Source organism: Mesoplodon bidens (genome assembly GCF_964165515.1).
Source record: "Mesoplodon bidens genome assembly, chromosome: 1".
NCBI classification, from domain to species: Eukaryota; Metazoa; Chordata; class Mammalia; order Artiodactyla; family Ziphiidae; genus Mesoplodon; species Mesoplodon bidens.
Genome location: NC_138176.1, coordinates 25083146 through 25103832, shown reverse-complemented (window position 1 = coordinate 25103832; position 20687 = coordinate 25083146). Strand labels below are relative to the sequence as shown.

General features: G+C 40.8%; 1 protein-coding gene across 1 annotated transcript in view; it reads left to right on the top strand.

Moving 5' to 3' along the window:
- SORCS3 (sortilin related VPS10 domain containing receptor 3) overlaps positions 1 to 20687 on the top strand; it is a gene marked incomplete at both ends in the record, with an annotated part of 607736 nt that overhangs the window by 436886 nt on the left and 150163 nt on the right. The window contains one exon of the mRNA XM_081251544.1: positions 13799 to 13863. Within this exon, the coding sequence (XP_081107670.1) occupies positions 13799 to 13863 (65 nt within the window). The remainder of the gene's footprint in view (positions 1 to 13798; positions 13864 to 20687) is intronic.

Below are 20687 nucleotides of genomic sequence, written 5' to 3'. Positions count from 1 at the left end.
TTGACCTTTTCCAGGTACTTCCGTCGTAACATCTGTGAGCATGCTGTTCCAAGAGCCAATTTCAATTTCTTCCTTGGAGGCTTGGCCATGGCTCCTTATGTCCTTTTGTTCCCTGTGTCCTTGGTCCTTGCTCAGAACTCAGGAAGGCTCTCAGTTTTGGAGAATAATCCCTCTCAGACTTTCACATGATTCTTGTGTGCTGGTGCTGAGCTTGGTAATTGTTATGAAATGAAATATCCCCAGGAGGAAACCACTTCACACATTATTCAGGTCTGTATAGATTTTCCCCCCGCCTTTTCTCACCAGTTGAGCAATCTGCATGATAAAAATGATCTGGAACATAGACAGGAAAGTGAGATCTCTTTTGAGCAGCAGTCCCTAACCATTTTTGGCACCAGGGACCGGTTTCGTGGAAGACAATTTTTCCACGGACGGGGGCGGTGCGGGCATAGTTCAGGCACAGGCTGCGGACCAGTATCGGTCCGAGGCCCAGGGGTTGGGGACCCCTGCTTTTGAGCATAAAAAAAGTTTTCTTGGAGACCCAGACGTGAGCTGAAGGCTTACTGAGGGCTTTAGGAAGTTTGTATGCCTGAATGAAAGTGTTGTAATCATTCATTGGACACGTATTTATTGATGGTCTATTATTCACTGTGAAAGAAATGTTGGTATAAGAACCAGCAAGAGGACCAGTGAGATGGCAACATACAAAGGTCTCAGCCCAGTGTTGTTGGCTTTGAAGATGGAAAAATGAGGCCATGAGCCAGAGTGCTGGTAGTGTCTAGAAGCTGAAAAAGACAGGGGAATGGATTCTCCCCTGGGACCTCTAGAAAGCAGCCCAGTCCTGTTGGCACCTCAGCTTTAGCCCAGTGAGACTGATTTTGTGCTTCTGACTTCCAGAGCCATAATAATAAACTAAAATTAATTAAAATTAAAAGATGATAAATCAAAAAAAATAGAACCAACAAAAGCTGGTGAGGTCAAGGATTGTGTCCCATACGCCAAAAAAAAAAAAAAAAAACCAAAAGCACTTGCAATCCAGTGTAATGATTTATCCACTGGAGAGGAGAATGGGGCCTTACAGGAGCCCTTATCAAGGGTGGGTTCCCAGGATTTGTGATATAAACCAGTCTGGAGAGTGAGAACGGTGCCTGAACTGAGCTCCTTGGTAGCAGAACTTTTCTTATCCAGTGCATAGAACAATGCTGTGACTATATTAGCCACTTAACAAATGTAGAAGGAAGTTACAGGGGAGGGAAGAAGGCAGGCAGGAAAGCAGACTAGTTCATACTGTCCCTTAAATGAAAATTAATAACAGCTAAAAGGTAAAAAATGCTTTCTGTGTGTCAGGCACTGTTCTAAGTATTTACTGCTTAGCTCATTTGACCCCCCGGACTCTATGAAGCAGGTATTATTATAGTCCCATTTTACAGATGTGGAAACTAAAAATCCTTATTGGCGTATGTGGGCAAAATGTGATGGGGAGTTTGCACAAAGTTTGATCCTAGTTCTCTTCTTTAGGAAGACTGGGAAGATCCACTGGAAAAGATTAGTTGTTTTCCAATCATGGGTGTTAGCTTTCAGAAGAAACTTGTGGTAGAAGAATTCACTATTGAGGAATTTAAAAATACTCGTAAAGCCTTTCATAGATTCATATCTGTTCTTGATACTTTAACTCTGTTTTGTTCTATTAAATTTTGTTTTATAGTCACTTAATTAAAACCAGGAATACAACATTACCAAAGAAAGGCACTATCGATGACTTGTTTTCATTTTGCGTTAGTAATAACATGTACTGATACAATTGCTTTTTACCATCTGATACTTTCTAGAAACTTTCAGGGAGGTTCCTTTCCTGTGATTTCAGTAGGATGCTTGCAAATTCATTTTTCCTTTGTTGCAAACATAAGCACAGGGAGCTTGATCTGTGCCACGGCTGGTTCTGCACTAGATACCGTTTCTCATCCTCTGGTCCACCCTGGCCCCATTTTGGTCCTGGAAATGTGAAGGAACTTGGCTGCTAGAGATGGAAGAGGTGTCACGGGCACCTACTAACCTGCTTGGCATATCTGAGCAGGCGTGCCTCTCATCCCCTCCCATAGACTCATGACAATTTCACAGTCCCTCTTATACATGTCTTGGCTTGTTCCATCCTCAAAGAGCTAAAAGGGAGTCAAGCCCAAGTCCCCAGTTTTCCTTTCCTCAACTGTATTTGTCTTTCTTAAGGCTTCTCTGCCAAAATTTCCATCTGCTACTCTTCTACCATCAGCCCAACATCCTTTTTCTATTCCCAACTTTTTCTTCTTATTGATTATCACCAGTATGAGTGACTCCCAGTTCATGTAAAATAGAACCAAAATTTTCTGAGATGTAGAATATGTATACACAACACATTTATATTTCCTACAATGCTGATGGACTTACATGTATGGGGAGAGCAGGCAATGGGGCACCATGGTTATGATCCTCAACTCTGGGAGAAATGACTGGGTTCAAAGCCTATCTCTCCTCTCAGCAGCTGAAAGAGTCAGCTTACAGGGGAGGTTAAGCTCCTGACTCAAGGCCACCTGTCTGGTTCAAGCCCTAGTTTTGCTGCTTCCTAGCTGTGGACTTTCTCGGCAAGTTGCTTAAGCTTTCAATGCCTAGTTGGGCCCTTTTAAAATATGGAGAAAGAATGATTCCAGACTCATAGGATTGATATGTGGATTAAATGAGATCAGCATTTACATTTAAAATAGTGCCTGACATAAAGTACTCTCAATATCTGTGAATTGTTATGATCGTGTGAGTTGAGGTATGTAACTTAATCTTTCTTATTATCCCCATTTTACTGAAGATGAAAATTAGATGAATGGTACATTGAGGACTAATTCAGATAATGAATTACAACATCAAACACAATACCTGGCATGTGAATGGTCCCAGTATCCATTGACACTTATCATTATTACCACATGCGCTTTTCCAAACATTTCCACAAGTTTACGCCTTGCAGCTTCGCCCCCACAATAACAACAAACAAATCGCTAAATATCTGCATATGTATCGTATTTCTTTGCTTGCTGTATCTGTGTGCACGCTCCATTCATTAGGTGTTTAGAAGTGGGGACATCGTGGGGCTTTAAGATTAGGGACCTGACTGCTTCCACCTGGCAAGTGTCAGGCAGTTTTCTGGTGAGATGCTGTGGTCCAGAGTAGTTGGAGTTGGTGGGCATCTCAGCAGCGTTAGGGCTAGGTGAGGACGTGAAATCTCTGCCTGCTTACATTTGCTGCCTTGTTAGCAGGGAGGGCACAGAGTTCAGGTATCAGCTAAGTGTGTCCAGGTAAGGCAGTGGTTCTCAACTGGGGGCAGTTTTGGTTGTCAGAACTGCAGGGGTGCTACTGCATCTAGTAGAGCCCAGGGCTGCTGCTGAATATCTCACAGTGCATAGGGCAGCCCCCCAAATAAAGAATTATCTGGTCCAAAATGTCAGCAGTGCCATTGTTGAGAAACTCTAGGCTAATGCCAGCAGTACCGCAGAAAGTGGGCAGTGGCGTTCCTCTGGGAGCTAGACAAGGGCAAGAGTATTCTCCTTACCCTCAGCACCCAACATCTTTTGCTCCTCCACCTCTGGCCAGCTGAGCAACTTAATCTCTTTCCCTCTGGATCCAGGGACAGAGCAGCTTTGAAGCACAAATCTCTTATCCCTATCATTTAGTCTGAAGGCATGCCTAATCCTGAGTTGTGTGTGGTAGAAACTATTGGAGAAAAATAATTAAAGTCTCTGTCCTTAGGAAGCTCACTGTCTGATGGGTTGTATATTAATAAGACCCGTTCTTTTTGTAGTTGGTGGCCTAAGCAGATAAATATGCAGACACACTCACAAAGGTGCATTATGGGCTTATGTGGATAAACGGGCTGCAAAGTTGGAGCGGGACTAAGAAACAAGTTGTATTAATCAAGGCTCTCCAGAGAAACAGAACCAATAGGATAAACAACCGATACACTTACAACCATTCTGTACCCATTTAACCATTCTGTTTTACATTTTCAGTACAGCATTCAATAAATTAAATTAGATATTAAACACTTCATTATAAGATAGGCTTTGTGTTAGATGATTTTGACCACCTGTAGGCTAATGTAAGTGTTCTGGGCACACTTAAGGTAGGCTAGGCTAAGCTGTGATATTCAGTAGCTTAGGTGTATTAAATGCATTTCAACTTGATATTTTCAACTTTCCATGGGTCCATCAGAACATAAACCTATCGTGAGTTGAGGAAGATCTCTACTGTTGAATTCAGTTTGCTAAATCATTTGTTGAGGAGCTTTGCATCATCTGTAATTTTCTTGTAGTATCCTTTACTGGCTTTGGTATCAGGGTAACGCTGGCCTTGTAAAATGGGTTTGGAAGTATTGCTTCCTTTTCTAACTTTTTGGAAGAGTTTGTGAAAGACTGGTATTAGTTCTTCTTTAAATGATTGTTAAAAGTCACTAGTGAAGCCATCTGGCCCTGAACTTTTCTTTGTTGGGAGGTTTTTGATTATCGATTCAATCTCCTTACTAGTAACTGGTCTGTTCAGATTTTCTGCTTCTTCATGATTCAGTCTTTGTAGATTGTATGTCTCTAGGAATTTGTCCATTTTTTCTGTGTTGTCCAATAGGTTGTCTTATAACCGTTCATAGTAGTCTCTTATAAGCCTTTGCATTTTTGTGGTGTCAGTTATAATGTCTCTTCTTTCATTTATAATTTTATTTATTTGAGTCTTTTTTTTTCTTGGTAAATCTAGCTAAAGATTAGTCTATTTTGGTTAACTTAAAAATAGCTCTTAGTTTCACTGACCTTTTCTATTGTCTTTTTAGCCTCAGTTTCTTTCATTTCTGCTCTGATCTTTGTTATTAACTTCCTTCTAATAATTTTAGGGTTAGTTTAGTCTTTTTTTTGTTAGTTTCTCTAGGTGTAAAGTTAGATTGTTTATTTTGAGGTCTTTTTTTCCTTAATGTAGGCATTTATCGCCATGCATTTCCATCTTAGACTGCCTTTGATGCATCCTGTAAGATTTGCTATGTTGTGTTTCCATTTTCATTTGTCTCAAGATATTTCTTGATTCCTCTTTTGAGTTCTTCCTTGATTTATTGGCCGTTTAGGAGCATGTTGTTTCATCTCCATATATTTGTGAATTTCCTCTTTTCTTCTTGTAATTGCTTTCTAGTTTCATACCATTGTGGTTGGAAAAAGATGCTTGATATGATTTCAGCGTTTTACATTTATTCAGACTTTTTTGAGTCCTAACATATGATCTATCCTGTGGAATGTTCCATGTGCACTTGAGAAGAATGTGATATTGCTGCTGTTGGATACAATGTTCTATATACAGTAGTTCCCCCTTTTCCATGGGGGATGCATTTTAAGACTCCCGGTAGATGCCTGAAACCATGGATAGTACTGAACCCCCTCTATAATATGTTTGGGTTTTTTTTGCGGTACGTGGGCCTCTCACTGTTGTGGCCTCTCCCGTTGCAGAGCACAGGCTCCAGACGCGCAGGCTCAACGGCCATGGCTCATGGGCCCAGCCGCTCCGCAGCATGTGGGATCTTCCTGGACTGGGGCACGAACCTGAGTCCCCTGCATCGGTAGGCGGACTCTCAACCATTGCGCCACCAGGGAAGCCCTCTATAATATGTTTTGCTCCTATGCATACATACCTATGATAAAGTTTAATTTATAAATTATACACAGTAAGAGATTAACAACAATAACTGATAATAAAATAGAACAATTGTAACAAATACTGTAATAAAAGTTGTGTGAATGTGGTTTCTTTCTCTCAAAAGATCTTATTGTACAAATTTAATGCCTTTCCCATCTTAACTAAGCATTTACCATGTGCTGTAGCCATAACTTTTGCAGTTTGAAGTGCAACAGCAAAACCAGCATGAATTTCTTTTTTCCTTCATCACAGTTTCATAAATAGAAGGTTCATTCTTCCTGTAGATCTTAGGAACCTCAGCATATCATTTTTTTTCTTTCCTTTATTAAATTGAAACCTTTCACCTTTTCACTTAAAGGAAGAATTTTATGGCTTTTCTTTGGCATATTTGAATTGCCAACATTACTACTCTTGCACTTTAGGGCCATTATTAACTAAAAAAAGGGTTATTTGAACACAAGTACTGTGATACTTTGACAATCACTTTAGTAACCAAGACAGCTACTAAATGAGTAATGGGCAAGATGTGTTGGACAAAGGGATGATTCACTTCCAAGGTGGGATGGAGCGAGTGCAGTGTTTCATCATGCTATTCATGCAGCGTGCAATTTAAAACTTACGAATTGTTTATTTCTGGAATTTTTCATTTAATATTTTTGGACCACATTGACCTCCAGTAACTCAAATCACAGAAAGTGAAACCTAGGATAAGAGGGGGGACTACTGTATGTCTGTTAGGTCCGTATGGTCTAAAGTGTAGCTTAAATCCAATGTTTCCTTCTTGACTTTCTGTCTGAACAATCCATCCACTGGTAAAAGTGGGTTACTGAAGTCCCCTGACATTATTGTACTGATATTTCTTCCTTCAGATCTTTTAATACTTGCTTTATATATTTAGATTCTCCTGTATTGGCATAAATATTTCAAATAATATATCCTCTTGATGAATTGCCCCCTTTCTTATTATACAATGACCTTCTTTGTCTCTTACAGTTATTGGCTTAAAGTCTATTTCATCTGATGTAAGAATAGCTTCTTCTGCTTTTCTTTCCATGGGCATGCAATATATTTTTCAATTTCTTCACTTTCAATCTATGTTTTTATTAATGCTGAAGTGAGTCTTTTGGAGGCACATATAGTTAGGTCTTGTTTTCTTTATTCATTCAGCTATCCTTTGTCTTTTGTTTGGGGAATTTAGTCTTTTGACATTTGAAGTAATTATTGATGGCCAGACTTACCATTACCATTTTGTTAAATGTTCTCTTGTTCTGTAATACCGTTTTTCCTTGCTTCATCTCTTGCTCTTTTCCTCTGTGATTTGATGAGTTTCTGTAGTGGAAAGTTTGGATTCCTTTTTCTTTTTCTTTTGCGTACCTACTATATGCTTTTGGTTGATGGTTAATGTGAGGCTTAGATAAAACATCTTCTATTTATAACAGTCTGTGCTAATAGCTTCAAACACATACAAAAGCACCCCCCCTTTCTCATTTTATGTTTTGATGTCACAATTTGCATCATTTACATTGTGTATTCATTAACAAATTAATGTTGTTATAACTTTAATATTTTTGTCTTTTAACCTTCGTAGTAGACTTATCAATGATTTACCCACCACCATTAAAATAATAGCATATTCTGAAAGTAACTGTATTTTTACCTTTACCAGTGAATTTCATGCTTTTGTATATTTTTCTATTATTAATTAGTGTTATTTAATTTCAGCTGGAAAAACTCCGTTTAGCATTTCTTGTAAAGCTGTTCTAGTGGTAGCGACCTCCTAGAGTGTTTGTTTGTCTAGAAAACTCTTTATCTTTCTATCAATTCTGAAAGACAACTTTGCTGGGTAGAATGTTCTTGGTTGGCAGGTTTTTTTCTTTTTTTCTTTTTTTTCAGTATGTGGGCCTCTCACTGTTGTGGCCTCTCCCGTTGCAGAGCACAGGCTCCGTACGCACAGGCTCAACGGCCATGGCTCATGGGCCCAGCCACTCCGTGGCATGTGGGATCTTTCTGGACTGGGACACGAACCTGTGTCCCCTGCATCGGCAGGTGGACTCTCAACCACTGTGCCACCAGGGAGGCCCCTTTTTTGTTTTTTTCCTTCAGTACTTTTATTATATCATCCCACTCCCCTCTGGCCTGCTAAGTTTTTGCTGAAGAGTATGCTGATAGTCTTATGGGAGTTCCCTTGTATGTAACAAATTGTTTTTCTCTTTCTGTTCTTGTGATTCTCTCTTCATATTTAGCTTTTGGTCATGTACATTAATTATAATGTTTGGTCATATACATTAATTATAATGTATCTGTGTAGTCCTCTTCAGATTCATCTTATTTGGAACTTCGTGTGTTTCCTGGTTCTGGCTGTCTCTTACCTTCCCCCAGTTAGGGAAGTTTTCAGCCATTATTTCCTCAAATAAGTTTTCTATCCCTTTCTCTTTTCTCCTTCTTGGACCCCTATAATGAGAACATTAGTCTACTTGATGTTGTCCCATAAGTCCCTTAAGCTATCTTCACTCTTTTTTTTCTTTTTTCATTTTTGCACCTCTAATTGTATGAATTCCACTTCCCTGTCTTAGACTTCACTGATTCTTTCTTTCACTTCATCTAGTCTTTTTTTGACCCCCTGTATTGAATTTTCAGTTCAATTATTTTCTTCTTCCGTTCTATGATTTCTGTTTGGTACTTTTTAATAGTTCTGTCTCTTTGTTGAAATTCTCACTGTCTTCATGCATTGCTCTCCTGACCTTGGTAGGCATCTTTGTGACAGTTTCTTTGAACTCCCTACCAGATAAATAACTTACCTCCATTTTATTAAGATATGTTTCTAGACATTTATCTTTTTCTTTCGTTTGTAACATATTTGTCTGTTCCTTCCTTTTTCTTGACTCTGTGTTGATCTCTGAGCATTAGATAGATCAGCACAAGATGTGTCTCCCAGTCTTGACAGAGTGATCTCCTGTAGGAGATGAACCTCATTGATCAGCTTGACCGAGCTCCCAGTTGTCTCTCAAACTTTTGTGATTGTCCAAGCCTCCTTCTTTGTCCTTAGTGGCTCCCAGTAGTTACGGGTGTGCCAAGACAGTGATCCAAGGGGAGGAGTGCAGTCAGCAGCTAGATGCAGGCTGATGAGAAGCTGGACCCTCAGGCAGCAGCTAAGAAAGTATGTAATTAAGCCCCTTCCAGGGAGAAACAAGGCAATGGCATTTTTGCCTGCTCCCTCTGTGCTTCCTGTTGGTATATAGCTGCAGGGGTGGGTGTGCTCCTGTGCCCATTAATAACTGTTTGTTGCAGTCATTGTGCCTCATGAATGTAAGGCCCATTGGTTATTAGAGCCAGGTGTTTCAGGGGCTCATCCTTCATGAAATTGTCACAAGAGCTGGGGTGCCAGATATGTATACAACCTCCTTTCAGGGAGACACTGGTGACTTGGTTTTATTATTGGAGTGGCCTGGAAGGAGAAGATGGGAGGAGTGTCTGCATCCTTTTTTGGTCTTTGAGGAGGATCACAGCCCCGAGGTGCCTGCTAAATTAGAAGCCTCAGGTGGCAGCTTTGAAAGTATCCACATAAAAACCTTTATCAGGGAAAGACTGGGAGCTGGGCATTTTTTTTTTTGTCTGCTCCTCTGTGCTCAACCTCAGTGAGATAGATTGTTAAGAACTGCTTCTTTGTTTGTTACAGTTCCATGGGACTCATGAATGGCAGCTCCACTGGCTGTCAAAGCCAGGAAATCTGGGGACCCATCTCATAGGTGGCAGCCCTAAAAGCTAGGGTGCAGTCATGTATGAGCTCCTTCCAGGGAGATACTGGCAACCTGGGGAGGACCGGAGGCAGAAGGTGGGAGGGATATTTGTTGGCTTTCTCTGTCTCTGGGGAGATTCACATGCAGTCCCTAGTAGCCTGCTAAGCTAAAAGACGGGCCCTCAGGCAGCAGCTGTTATAGTATTCAGATAACACTTTCAGGGAAAGACGGGGAGATGGGTGATTTTGCCTGCTCCCTCTGCACTGAGCCCTGGGGCAACAGCTGCATCAGTGCTCCTGCACCCATTAAGAACTGCTTCTTTGTTTGCTATTGTCTTGGGGACACAAGCCCCACTGGCTTTTTTTTTTTTTTTTTTTTTTTTTCACGGTACCCGGGCCTCTCACTGTCGTGGCCTCTCCCGTTGCGGAGCACAGGCTCTGGACACACAGCACAGGCTCCGGACACACAGGCTCAGCGGCCATGGCTCACGGGCCCAGCCGCTCCGCGGCCTGTGGGATCTTCCTGGACCTGGGCACGAACCCATGTCCCCTGCATTGGCAGGTGGACTCTCAACCACTGTGCCACCAGGGAAGCCCCCCACTGGCTTTTAGAGTCAGGTGTTTTAGGGGCTGTCCCTCTGTTGCAAGTCTTAAAATTTGGGATGCTAGACGTGGGCTCCAAACCCTTTGCTCCTCAGGGAGAATATGAGAGCTGATGGTTCACTTCCAATTGTGTGGTCATGTGCCGGGGGGCAGTTTATGGTGAGAGTGTGTCTTAGCCTTTTCTACCCTTAGCCTTTTCGGTGTGGGTATTTTCTTATTCATCTGATGTGTAGAAGTTACTCAACTAGTTTCTGGATCTCTTTCAGAGGGAATTTACATCCATGTGTACATTTGGTGTATCCATGGGAGGAAGGGAGCTCAGGGGTCTCCTATGTTGCCATTTTGGTCTACCCTCTCCGTTTCTTTCTGAATCTCTGTCTGTCTGTCTCTCTCTTTCCTGTGTGTCTATCTCATCTCTGTCTTGCCCACTATCTTCCTATCACCCTTTGTAGCCCCGTCTCTCTGTTAAACTCTCTGTCCCAATGTCAACTCTCTTTTCTTTTTCTATGTATATCTACATTGCTCCTTTAGACCTATTCTTCCTGTCAGGCTGGGAACATTTCTCCCAAGAGTTCTGACTTGATGATCAGAGAGGAAAGGCAGTTTTTTCCTGCCAGCTCAGTTAGAGAAATCCTCAGGAAGTCCCCTAAACTGTCCTGGCATGTTCTGACCACCACAGCCAAGATGTCTCATGATCACGCTGGATCATGCACCATCCTGGGGCATCAGAGGGATGGGATCCTGTGATTGACCACCCTGGACAAAGCACATGGCGTGAGTTGGGTAGAACAGTTCTGCAAATGGAAGGGTTGTAGGAGTGCTAAGCCAACCATGACCACAGGTGTCCACTCTCGGGAGCCAAGACCAACTCCAGAGAAACAAACACACAACTTAATAACAATACGAGTGCTGGAGGATGTTCAATCTTGATTCTGAATTCTCTAGCAGTTCAAAGGTGGGAGAGCTAGAGTAATCAAGGAAGACTTCCAGGAGGACTTGATTCTTGGTTTTAACCTTAAAAGGTGTATAAGATTTAGATAGGTGGAAAAGAGTGAGCAATCCTGGATGAAGGAGCAGTTTCTGTCCTTGTTTTATTGGTATTGTTTGCCTTGTTTCAAGCTCCTAAGAGGCAAGGACTTTTCTTTTGTTAAAGAACATAGTGCTTGATGCCCATAGTTAGACTGTCATTATGGTTCCAATTCTGACCATCCTACCTTGCCATTGACCTTGGGGGAGAATAGAAGAATAATACCTGAGAGGCCTTTAGTTCTAAGAATACCAACTTGCTTATAAAGAAACAGGGAGGCTGTGGAACAGAGGTGTCCATATAGTCCCTTCTGTGTGTCTGACCTCAAGTCAGTTTCACATTGGAATTTTGTCATTGTCATGGGCAGATTGGATTGTTTATTAATTCAGTAAATACATCAGTAGCACCGAATATATACTAGGCACTTAGGTGCCAAGGATTCAAAGATAAATAGACAGAATCCTACTTCTTTAAAGTTTATATCCAAGTACAGAATTCACAGAAGTGCAATTACATGCGACGTGATTGAGTCATGCAAAGCAGTGGTTCTAAGACTTGGCTGTGCATGGAAATAACCTGGGAGCTTTCAAAAATACAGATTCCAGGGCTTCCCTGGTGGCACGGTGGTTAAGAATCCGCTGGCCAGTGCAGGGGACACGGGTTCGAGCCCTGGTCCAGGAAAATCCCACATGCCGCGGAGCAACTAAGCCCATGCACCACAACTACTGAAGCGTGTGCGCCTAGAGTCCATGCTCCACAACAAGAGAAGCTGCCGCAGTGAGAAGCCCATGCACCGTAACAGAGTAGCTCCCGCTCCCCACAACTAGAGAAAGCCCGTGCACAGCAACAAAGACCCAACGCGGCCAAAATAATAAATAAATAAAATAAATTTGAATTTTAAAAAATGCGGATGCCTTGAGCTTATCCCAAAGGTTTTGATTTCATTGGTTTGGGGAGGGGCCCAGGCATCTGGATGTTTCACAGCTCACCCAGGGCTCTCGTGAGCAGCCAAGTTTGAGAACTACCAAGGTTAGGATGCTGTGGAAGTAGATAAACATTCTTCAGTGAGATGAGGGATGGATAGGCTGCTGGAGGGATGAGACCAACTGAGCATTGAAGGAAAGGGGAGAGGTAGCTGGAGAAGGCAAGGGGCAGGGAGAGAGTTGCATCTGAAGGACATTGCAAGCAGAGGGGAGAAGAGCCAAGAAGGCTGGGAGCTGCTCTCGATGGAGACGTCTCAGTCAGTCAGTCAGTCTCTCTAGTTCTGGCCTAGTCCCCGTGTCATCTTAGATACATATCCATTTCTCTGTGCCACAGTTTCCCATTCAGTCAAATAGAACTAATGATACCTGTTCTCCTTACCTTAGGCATCAAATGAGGTGAGGAAAAATTAAAAGATAGTGTATCAGTGATCACTGGGAAAAAATACAGCATTAGAGTAAAACTTCTTTTATTCAGTATTTTTTGGGGAAAGAAGTATTTTACATAAAGGAACTTTTAAAGTAACTGAAATTTTGCCATTCAAGACAATAATCATTAACAAATAAAAATCATTTCCTTTTTCCTAACATAGGTCATTTGCAACCCTACTTTCTTAGAGTAAACTGGTATCATTAGCCTCCTGCTTCCCGCTCTCTGCCTTCAGCCCCTCAGCAGAGATGTCAGATACGGAACCGTGCTGTAATACAGCTATGGCCTCAGGATCAGAAGAAGTGTAGTAGATTTAGGATGCAGAAGATTGGGTTTTGAGTTCTTCGGTCTGTTTTTCATAAGTTTTCAATTTGTCTTGCTCTCTGGGTACCTTGATTCTCATTGTTTTAAATCCTTTTCCTCTCTAACTTGCTGCCTCTTCCCTATCGAGGACTGTAAAACCAGAAAACCAATCTTAGAATGAAATTTAAAAGTAAAAAGACTGTGAGTCCAAGCTTGCTGGAAAGGGTGGATTATGTGATGTCTTTAGTGCATGAATGTTTTAATGTCTGTGTTGCCTTTTTAGCTGACTTTCTGGGTCTTACTCTGGCCTGTGTATCTCATGCAGGAGGTAGCTGATTGGACTTTATGTGTGGGAGGTTGGAGGCCCACAGGAATCAGTTTGTCAGGATTCTCAGCCTTCCTTTTTCTGACTATTGACCATCAACCTTTAAGGTTTCCCACTCCTATCACCAGAATTGTGCCCCTGTTAGACCAGATTTTGAATGTTTGTCACCAAACATTTATTGTTCACAAGGCAGAGGTAAGAAAGGACAGATAGGTCCAAACTCAGGAGGGTAGGAGTGTCTGGAAGCAGATAGCCAGAACGGAGGCTAAACCACCTTCCCCAGGGGCAGAACGTGGTAGGGAGTTACACACCCCAAGTGGGAGGGCAGAAGGGAAGGAAGTGGGGGAAATAACCGGGTGTGACAAGACTGGGGAGGTGGAAGAGAAGGTGGGGAAGGGCTGAGGACAGAGGTTTAGACCAGCTTTACTAGGGAGTACATTACTCTGTGCTCCTTTATGTTTTTTTGAGAGTTACTGACTCCCTGACACTGCTCCAAGACACATGAGTTGTGACCATTATAGGTGACAGCTGCTAGAGAGAGCCACCCTGCAGGGGCTGCAAGTCGCCATATTCTGTGGGTCCCCACAATGCAAGACAGGCCATCTTGAGAAAGTGGGTTTCTGAGTAATAACCCTGAATGGTTCCCCACTTTGTTGTCTGCCATCCTCACGGTCACTGAGCTTCTGACTCTCCTTTCCTTCCCCAGGTCGGTGGCTGGATTGGATAAGGAGGCGGACCTGGTGCACATGGAAGTGCGGACAGCTGATGGATGTGAGTACTGAGGCCACCAGGCTGGGCCCCGGGAGATCTGCCTGCAGGGCTCCCTCCTCCCCCAATTTGCATTTTAATGGCTTGGGAAGATGAAAAGCCCTGAGCTCCCTTACTGCCATATGCATTTTATTTCCTAGAGTTGGGGAGAGGCCTCCAGTCCCAAGGGAGACATTTCATTGAAATAAACCCTCAGGAATGAATTTTCTGGGGATGGGAGTTAATGTGACCAATTTTGAGGCTCCTGTTAGTAATTTCCTGGCATCTTCAGTGTAATTCAAATAGGGATGGCCATAGCTCATCGTGGTATTTTGCATTCACATGGTGAATAAGATGATGCCAGCTTTAAAAAAAATAAACTTTATATAGTCAAGATTACAAAAAAAAAAGTAACTGGACAAACCATTTCCAGGATTGTTTGTTCATTCATTCAGCAAATATTTAGGGGTGGCCTACTGTGTGCCAGGCAAGATTCTTAGCCCTGGAAATACAGTGGTGAGCAAGACCTCTATTGTCCCTGCAAATGAGCTATGGAATCCAGGATTTCAAACACGTGACCCCTTTGTACATCGTACACCTGTCTACATCTTGAACAGAATTTCACTGATAAAGTATCATTTTGCACCAACTTAAGTATCTATAGGGCTCTTCCCTGTCCAAGAAAGATAAAATCAACTTAAATATGTGAAAATATATGATAAATATGAAATCTGAAAAATATATGAAAATATAATTAGCATATTCTAGATCACAAATGAGCCAAATAATCCATGGAAATAATAGTGACCTAAGGGTGCAGCAGATCAAAGCACCGGACTGTGAGTTGAGGTCCTGGGTCCTGCCACCCACCAGCCATGAGACCATGAGACCCCCCTAACCTCTCTGTGCTCTGGTTTCCTACTCTCTGAGGATACTCATCCTTGCCCTGCCCACCTCATAGGGTTATGGGTTGAATGTACAAACATAAGGAGATTCTTTTTGACCTGGATGCAGGTATTGGATGTGCTTGTGCTTTGTCCGTGGGAAATCTACTGCTTTTGAGGCCAAACTCAGATGTATGCTAGAAACATGCACTTTGGGGAATATATTTTATTTGCTTTATTTTTATTTTTAAAAGAGTTAGAAGGCAATTGATACTTATTACTATATGCCTGGCACTCTGCTGAGTTCCTTTCTCCCTCCTTCTTTCCTTCCTTCCTTCTTTTCTTTCTTTCTTTCTTTCTTTCTTTCTTTCTTTCTTTCTTTCTTTCTTTCCTTCTTTCTTTCTCTCTTTCTCTCTTTCTCTCTTTCTCTCTTTCTTTCCCTGATGCAGCCAGGGATGAGGGATGACCCACACTATTTTTACATTTTTTTTTTAACAGAAGAGTTATATAACATTTAGGGAGGTAATGCCACATATTCAAATTCACTGATCGTAAGCATGGTGAAGCCTAAATTCGAAATTACTCTTAGTGCTGAGAAAAAAAAAAAAACATGGAAAATTGGAGGACTAGTGGGATGGAGGGGTTTGAAGGAGCATAGCAGAAAAGCAGGAGGGGAGCAGACAGCAGCTCTCAGATGACCCACAGACAAGTTTTCAGGACAACCCCTGCCTTGGCTTTGCTTGTCATGTCAACATTTTTAAGCTTTATATGTGATCTGTGGTGGTTGTAATATTTTAGAGTTGGAGGAAACTTTATATGCCTGTCTGACCTCCTACCTAGGGTAGGAATCCCTTCCGCCAGAATCTCTTATAGTGTGTCTTCAGGTTTCATGAGCTCAGGCTTAAGACATATCCTTTTCTACTGCTGGACAGCTCCTTTTTTTTTTTTTTTTTTTTTTAAGGTAATTTCTTACATAAAGCTCAAACTTACGTTCTGAAAGTTCAAGAATTCTGGTCCACATTGGGATAAGGCCTGTGGTACAGAACTGCTGTGAAATTTTATGAGATTAAAAATGCAAAACACATAGAAAAGTTCCTAACCTATTGTCAAGAATTGAAAAAAGCAGACAGAAATATAACAAGGATAAATGTCATATGCCACACTTAGGTTAAAGTATAGTATATATTAATTCTGTGTCATTTTTTAGGTTTTTTAAAATGAGTTTTTCAATACTTCAAAGTATCTTGTTTCAACCTAGTGAACTGGCTCTAACCCCCCTTTATTTAGAAAGTGCACGTAACAAGACTGAACTAACCGGGGATATTTTATTTTACATACCCTAATGAAATGTATGACTCCTTTCTTCTTTGGTATGTAGTGAATGCTTTCTTACACTCACACACTCACACATACACATACATCTCTATCTTTCTGATCATCACAAAAAGGCACAACATATCTTTTATTTCCTTTTTTTTCCCCTGATGTGGTAGCTTGGACTTGAATTTGCCCAAATTCACACAGATAGCCTAGTGATAGAATAAAAACTAGAACACAAATCTCTCAACACACTACAAATAGAGGAGAATTCTGATAAAGAACAAGTATAAAAGACCCACAACTAACATCATATTTAATGATGAGATACTGAACACTTTCCCCCTAAGGGCAGGAAAAAAGCAGGGATGTTTACTCTTTCTTTATTTTTTTTTGAATTTTTCAATTTTATTTAATTTATTTTTTTATAGAGCAGGTTCTTATTAGTTATCCATTTTATACATATTAGTGTATATATGGGATGTTTACTCATGACACGCCTTTTCAACATGATGCTGAAAGTCCTCGTCAGTGCAATAAAGGAAGAAAAATGAAATGCAATTCATATAGATTACAAAGGAAAAAAATAAAACTGTCATTATTCTTGTTGATGTGATTCTCTCTGTAGAATATCACAAGGAATCTACAAAAAAAAAGCTGCTAGAACAAATACGTAAGTAGAGCAGGGTTGTTGGATACAAAACATTCAGTGGAGAGAGGATGATTATTTTTAATGAATGGCGTTAGAAAAAATTGGGCAGCCATATGGGGAAAACGAACTTCAACCTATGATTTACAACTTATACAAAATCTAACTCAAAATGGATCACATTTCTAAATGTAAAATATAAAATTATAAAACTTTTGGAAGAAGCTATAGGAGAAAATCTTTATGACCTTAAATTGACACCAAGAGCAAAATTGATAAAATAAAGAATCCATAAATTGGACTTCATTAAAATTTAAAAATTTTGTTCTTCAGAAGATACAATAATGACAGTGGGAGAAACTATTTGCAGATCATATAACTAACAGAGGACTTATAGCCAGAACACATAAAGAACCTTTAAAGCATAGGAATAAGAAGCAACCCCATTAAAAAAAAATAATAGGAAAAATTTGAACAGAACATTTACCAAGGAAAATATAAAGATGACAAGTAAACACAAGTATTTGCTATATTTGGAGTAAGTAATACCTAGATCCTTTGAGTCCTTTTGTTTTGTGACTCATATGTTTAAAAGAACAATAACAAAATTCTCTAAGAATCTTAAATCAGGAGAAATAATGGGTCTTAGATAATGATTTTTCCTTCCTCAGACTTTCCTTCATTATTCCACTTTTTCTGGCATGTTCAAGAGTCGATTCCTTAATCAGCCCATTTCAGACCCTTTACCCTGTGTTATAGATTTGCTAATTGCTATTTTGAAAATTAGCATCAAAGGGGTCTTGAGCAGTAAAATTCCATTTCTCTACATCTTCCTGCATCACAGTTCTCATGGCCATTTTTCTCAACCAGTAGCATTCATGATCATCCTCTGGTGAGCTGATTCCACTACAGATTCCTGGGGTCCACCTCAGAGGTTTTGGTTTAGGTGGTCTGGTACAGGACCTGGGAGTCACCATATTGTTAAGCGCACTCCCAGCATGATTTTGATCCAGGTGCTATTCAGGAACACTGCTGTGTGGATCCCTTACCTCATGTGGTGCTGGAGTCACAGCTCCGGGACAGTTATACCCTCAGTAAGCATGAACAAGGAGCCTTGGTATTGGAGTTGGGAATTACTCTGTTCCGTAGCACCTGGGCTATCACAGGAATGAAAGTGAAAAGAACGTATAAAGAGAGCAAATGGGTCTTTCTTTCCCTTCTAAAAAACAAAAATCAACAAGTGATAATTCATTATAAAGTGCTCTCCACATCAAGATAACTTTCAAATGTCTAAAATCATGGATGAGAGAACTTCATAAATGTTAGCAGGAATAGTATGAGCTTTGTAAAGATCTTCCGGGGATGGAAACGGGATATGCCTATGAAAAAACAATTAAATGTTGCTCTATGTACTTCCCAGAGTATGACAGAAATATAGAAATTTGTGTTACCTTTATTTATTGACCCACTCATAATTCATTCCACTGTGATAGAGCCCTTTCCATGTGTAGAAGACAAGAGGTTCTCAAACCCTAGCTTTAGAAAAAAAAAAAAGAAAAGAAAAAAAGAAGAAAAAAAACCCCTAGCATTAAAATTGCCACACACACACACACACATACACACACACACACATACACACACATGCATACACAGTCACCTGGTCCCACCACAGATCAGTGAAAGAAGATTCTTCAAGGGAAGGTCATGGGCATTGCCCTGTATAAAATTGTCCTAATGATTTTGAAGTACATGTGGGGTTGAGAACCACTGCACTAGATCTGAGCTTCTCCAACATTAACATACAAATGAACCATCTGGAGAGCTTTGTAAAACACACCTTGGGTATTTCTGACAAGCTCCCAGCTGATGCTGCTGGACAGTAGACCCCGCTTTGATCAGCACTGCCCTGCATGAAGCTGTGGAGGGTGTGTGGGTAAATAGGACACAATCAGCATTGAGTAGCAGAGGCAGATAAGTACACAGATTATTACTGCAATATAATGTGCTAAAGGCCATGGGGACTCTGTTTTGTCTCATGAAGAAAGTGCTATCTGTGCGAACCAAAAGGCAGGGTAGCCCAATCGCTGAGGAGCGACTGAAGGCTGCCCTGAAGAGCCCGTGGTTAAGTTTCATCTTGGGAGATGAGTTGGATTTTCCCAAGGGGATGGTAGAAAAGGAGAGTGAGAAAGTTATACTAGACTTGTACTGTCCAATATGGTAGCCATTCAGTTACACGTGGTTATTGAACACTTGAAATGTTATGTCCAAATTGATGTGTGCCATATGTGTGGAATACACACCATATTTCAAAGACTTACTAGGAATAAAATGATGGAAAATAGCCCATTAGTAATTTTTATATTAGTTACATGATGAAATCATAATATTTGGGGTTAAATCAGATATGTTAAATGTACACTTTTCTGTTTACCTTTTAAGTATGGCTACTGGGAAATTTAAAAGGTCATTAGTAGCTCCCATTGTGTATCCATTGCACAGGACTGCCCTAGACTGAGGGGCTGCAGGTGCAGCAGCATGGAGTGTGGCTCTTCAGTGCGTGGTGTGGCACTGACAGTCCTGTCTCTAAACCTGGCTCCCACACCTTGGAGCAAACCTAACATAAACAAGTCCCTTTTCTTGTTTTGATGTAAGAATCTCCACTCTTCCCCAGTCCTGGTCCTCCTCTTTGGGAGTCAGGCTTCCAGATTAAACTAAAGCCATTGAATTATTTCTTGCCTTGGCATGGTTTAAACAGGGCAAAGCCAACCAATTTGGTTAATAACAGTGTGAAACCTGTTTCTGCCATGAGATTCAGGATTCAAATGGCTTTTTCTCCCATTCTCTTCTGGAAATCATCTCTCTCTGAATGTCTCAATGTCCCCTGTGAATATTCAAATTTATATTCATATTCATGTTCTCTCTCTCTCTCTCTCTCTGTTTCACTCAGTTACTCAGTCACATACACACACCTTCTCCATCAAAGAGACCATTCAGTGTCAATAGAAAGAGTATTAACTTGGTGCCCTAAGAGTTAAGTTGGGGAATTAACTCTGTCAATTAGAGCCTGTTTGACCCTGGACAATTTTTTTTTTAACTTTCTGTGAATCTTCTAGTGCTTCACATGTTTGAATACACAAATATAAGAGGTATTTTTATAATTTTTTTTCATCAATTGGATAACAAAGATCTTACTGTAGAGTAAACTTTACAATGAGGCAGATTTCAGTTCAATGAACAAAGGAGGAACAATTAAGAGGACCCCGAAATGATGCAGACTGCTTTGTTAAGTAGTTGATTCCTCTTTATTGGAAATTTTCAAGCATAAGCTATACGGGGGCCTTGTAGGACACTGTAATAAGTGAAACTCGACATGAGCTAAAAGTTTTTAGACATCTAGACTTGAAATTTCTAGAATCAAAACCCACAACACATATACTACCATTCCTTGTCCTGGTACTATTATCAACTCTCTTCATCAATTACTGCACTTTCTCACTAAGCCAAGATAAAGCCCAGTACATCTTAACAGAGCCTTCCAGGCAGTCATTAGTAATCAAATGGGCAAAACTATTAGCTCTGAAGTCTAAACTGTAGGTTCTAGACACATAGAATAATGGCTCTTAAAGAACTTTGGGTTACTGACTAGTTCAGTGGTTGTAAACTGTGTAACTCAGAGATCCAGCAGTATTCTAAGAACTCAGAGGCCAAGAAGAGGATAAGGGGGAGCTAAACCAATAGGATTGCAAGCCTTCTGTTCATTTAGACAAGGCACACTAAAATCTACTTGATATATTGAGAATATAGGATTGTTTTTGATAAAGGATCTCAGAATTTTAAAAAATGGTTGGAATGGATTAGAAATTTTCAAATTGTGTCACTCTCCAAAAAGCACCAAACTGTGTAACACTTTGCCCAAGGTTACATAGACAGTCAGTGACAGGGACTGAACCAGAATGTAGATTCTCTGATTCTCAGCCTGATTTTCCTTCCATGGTTCA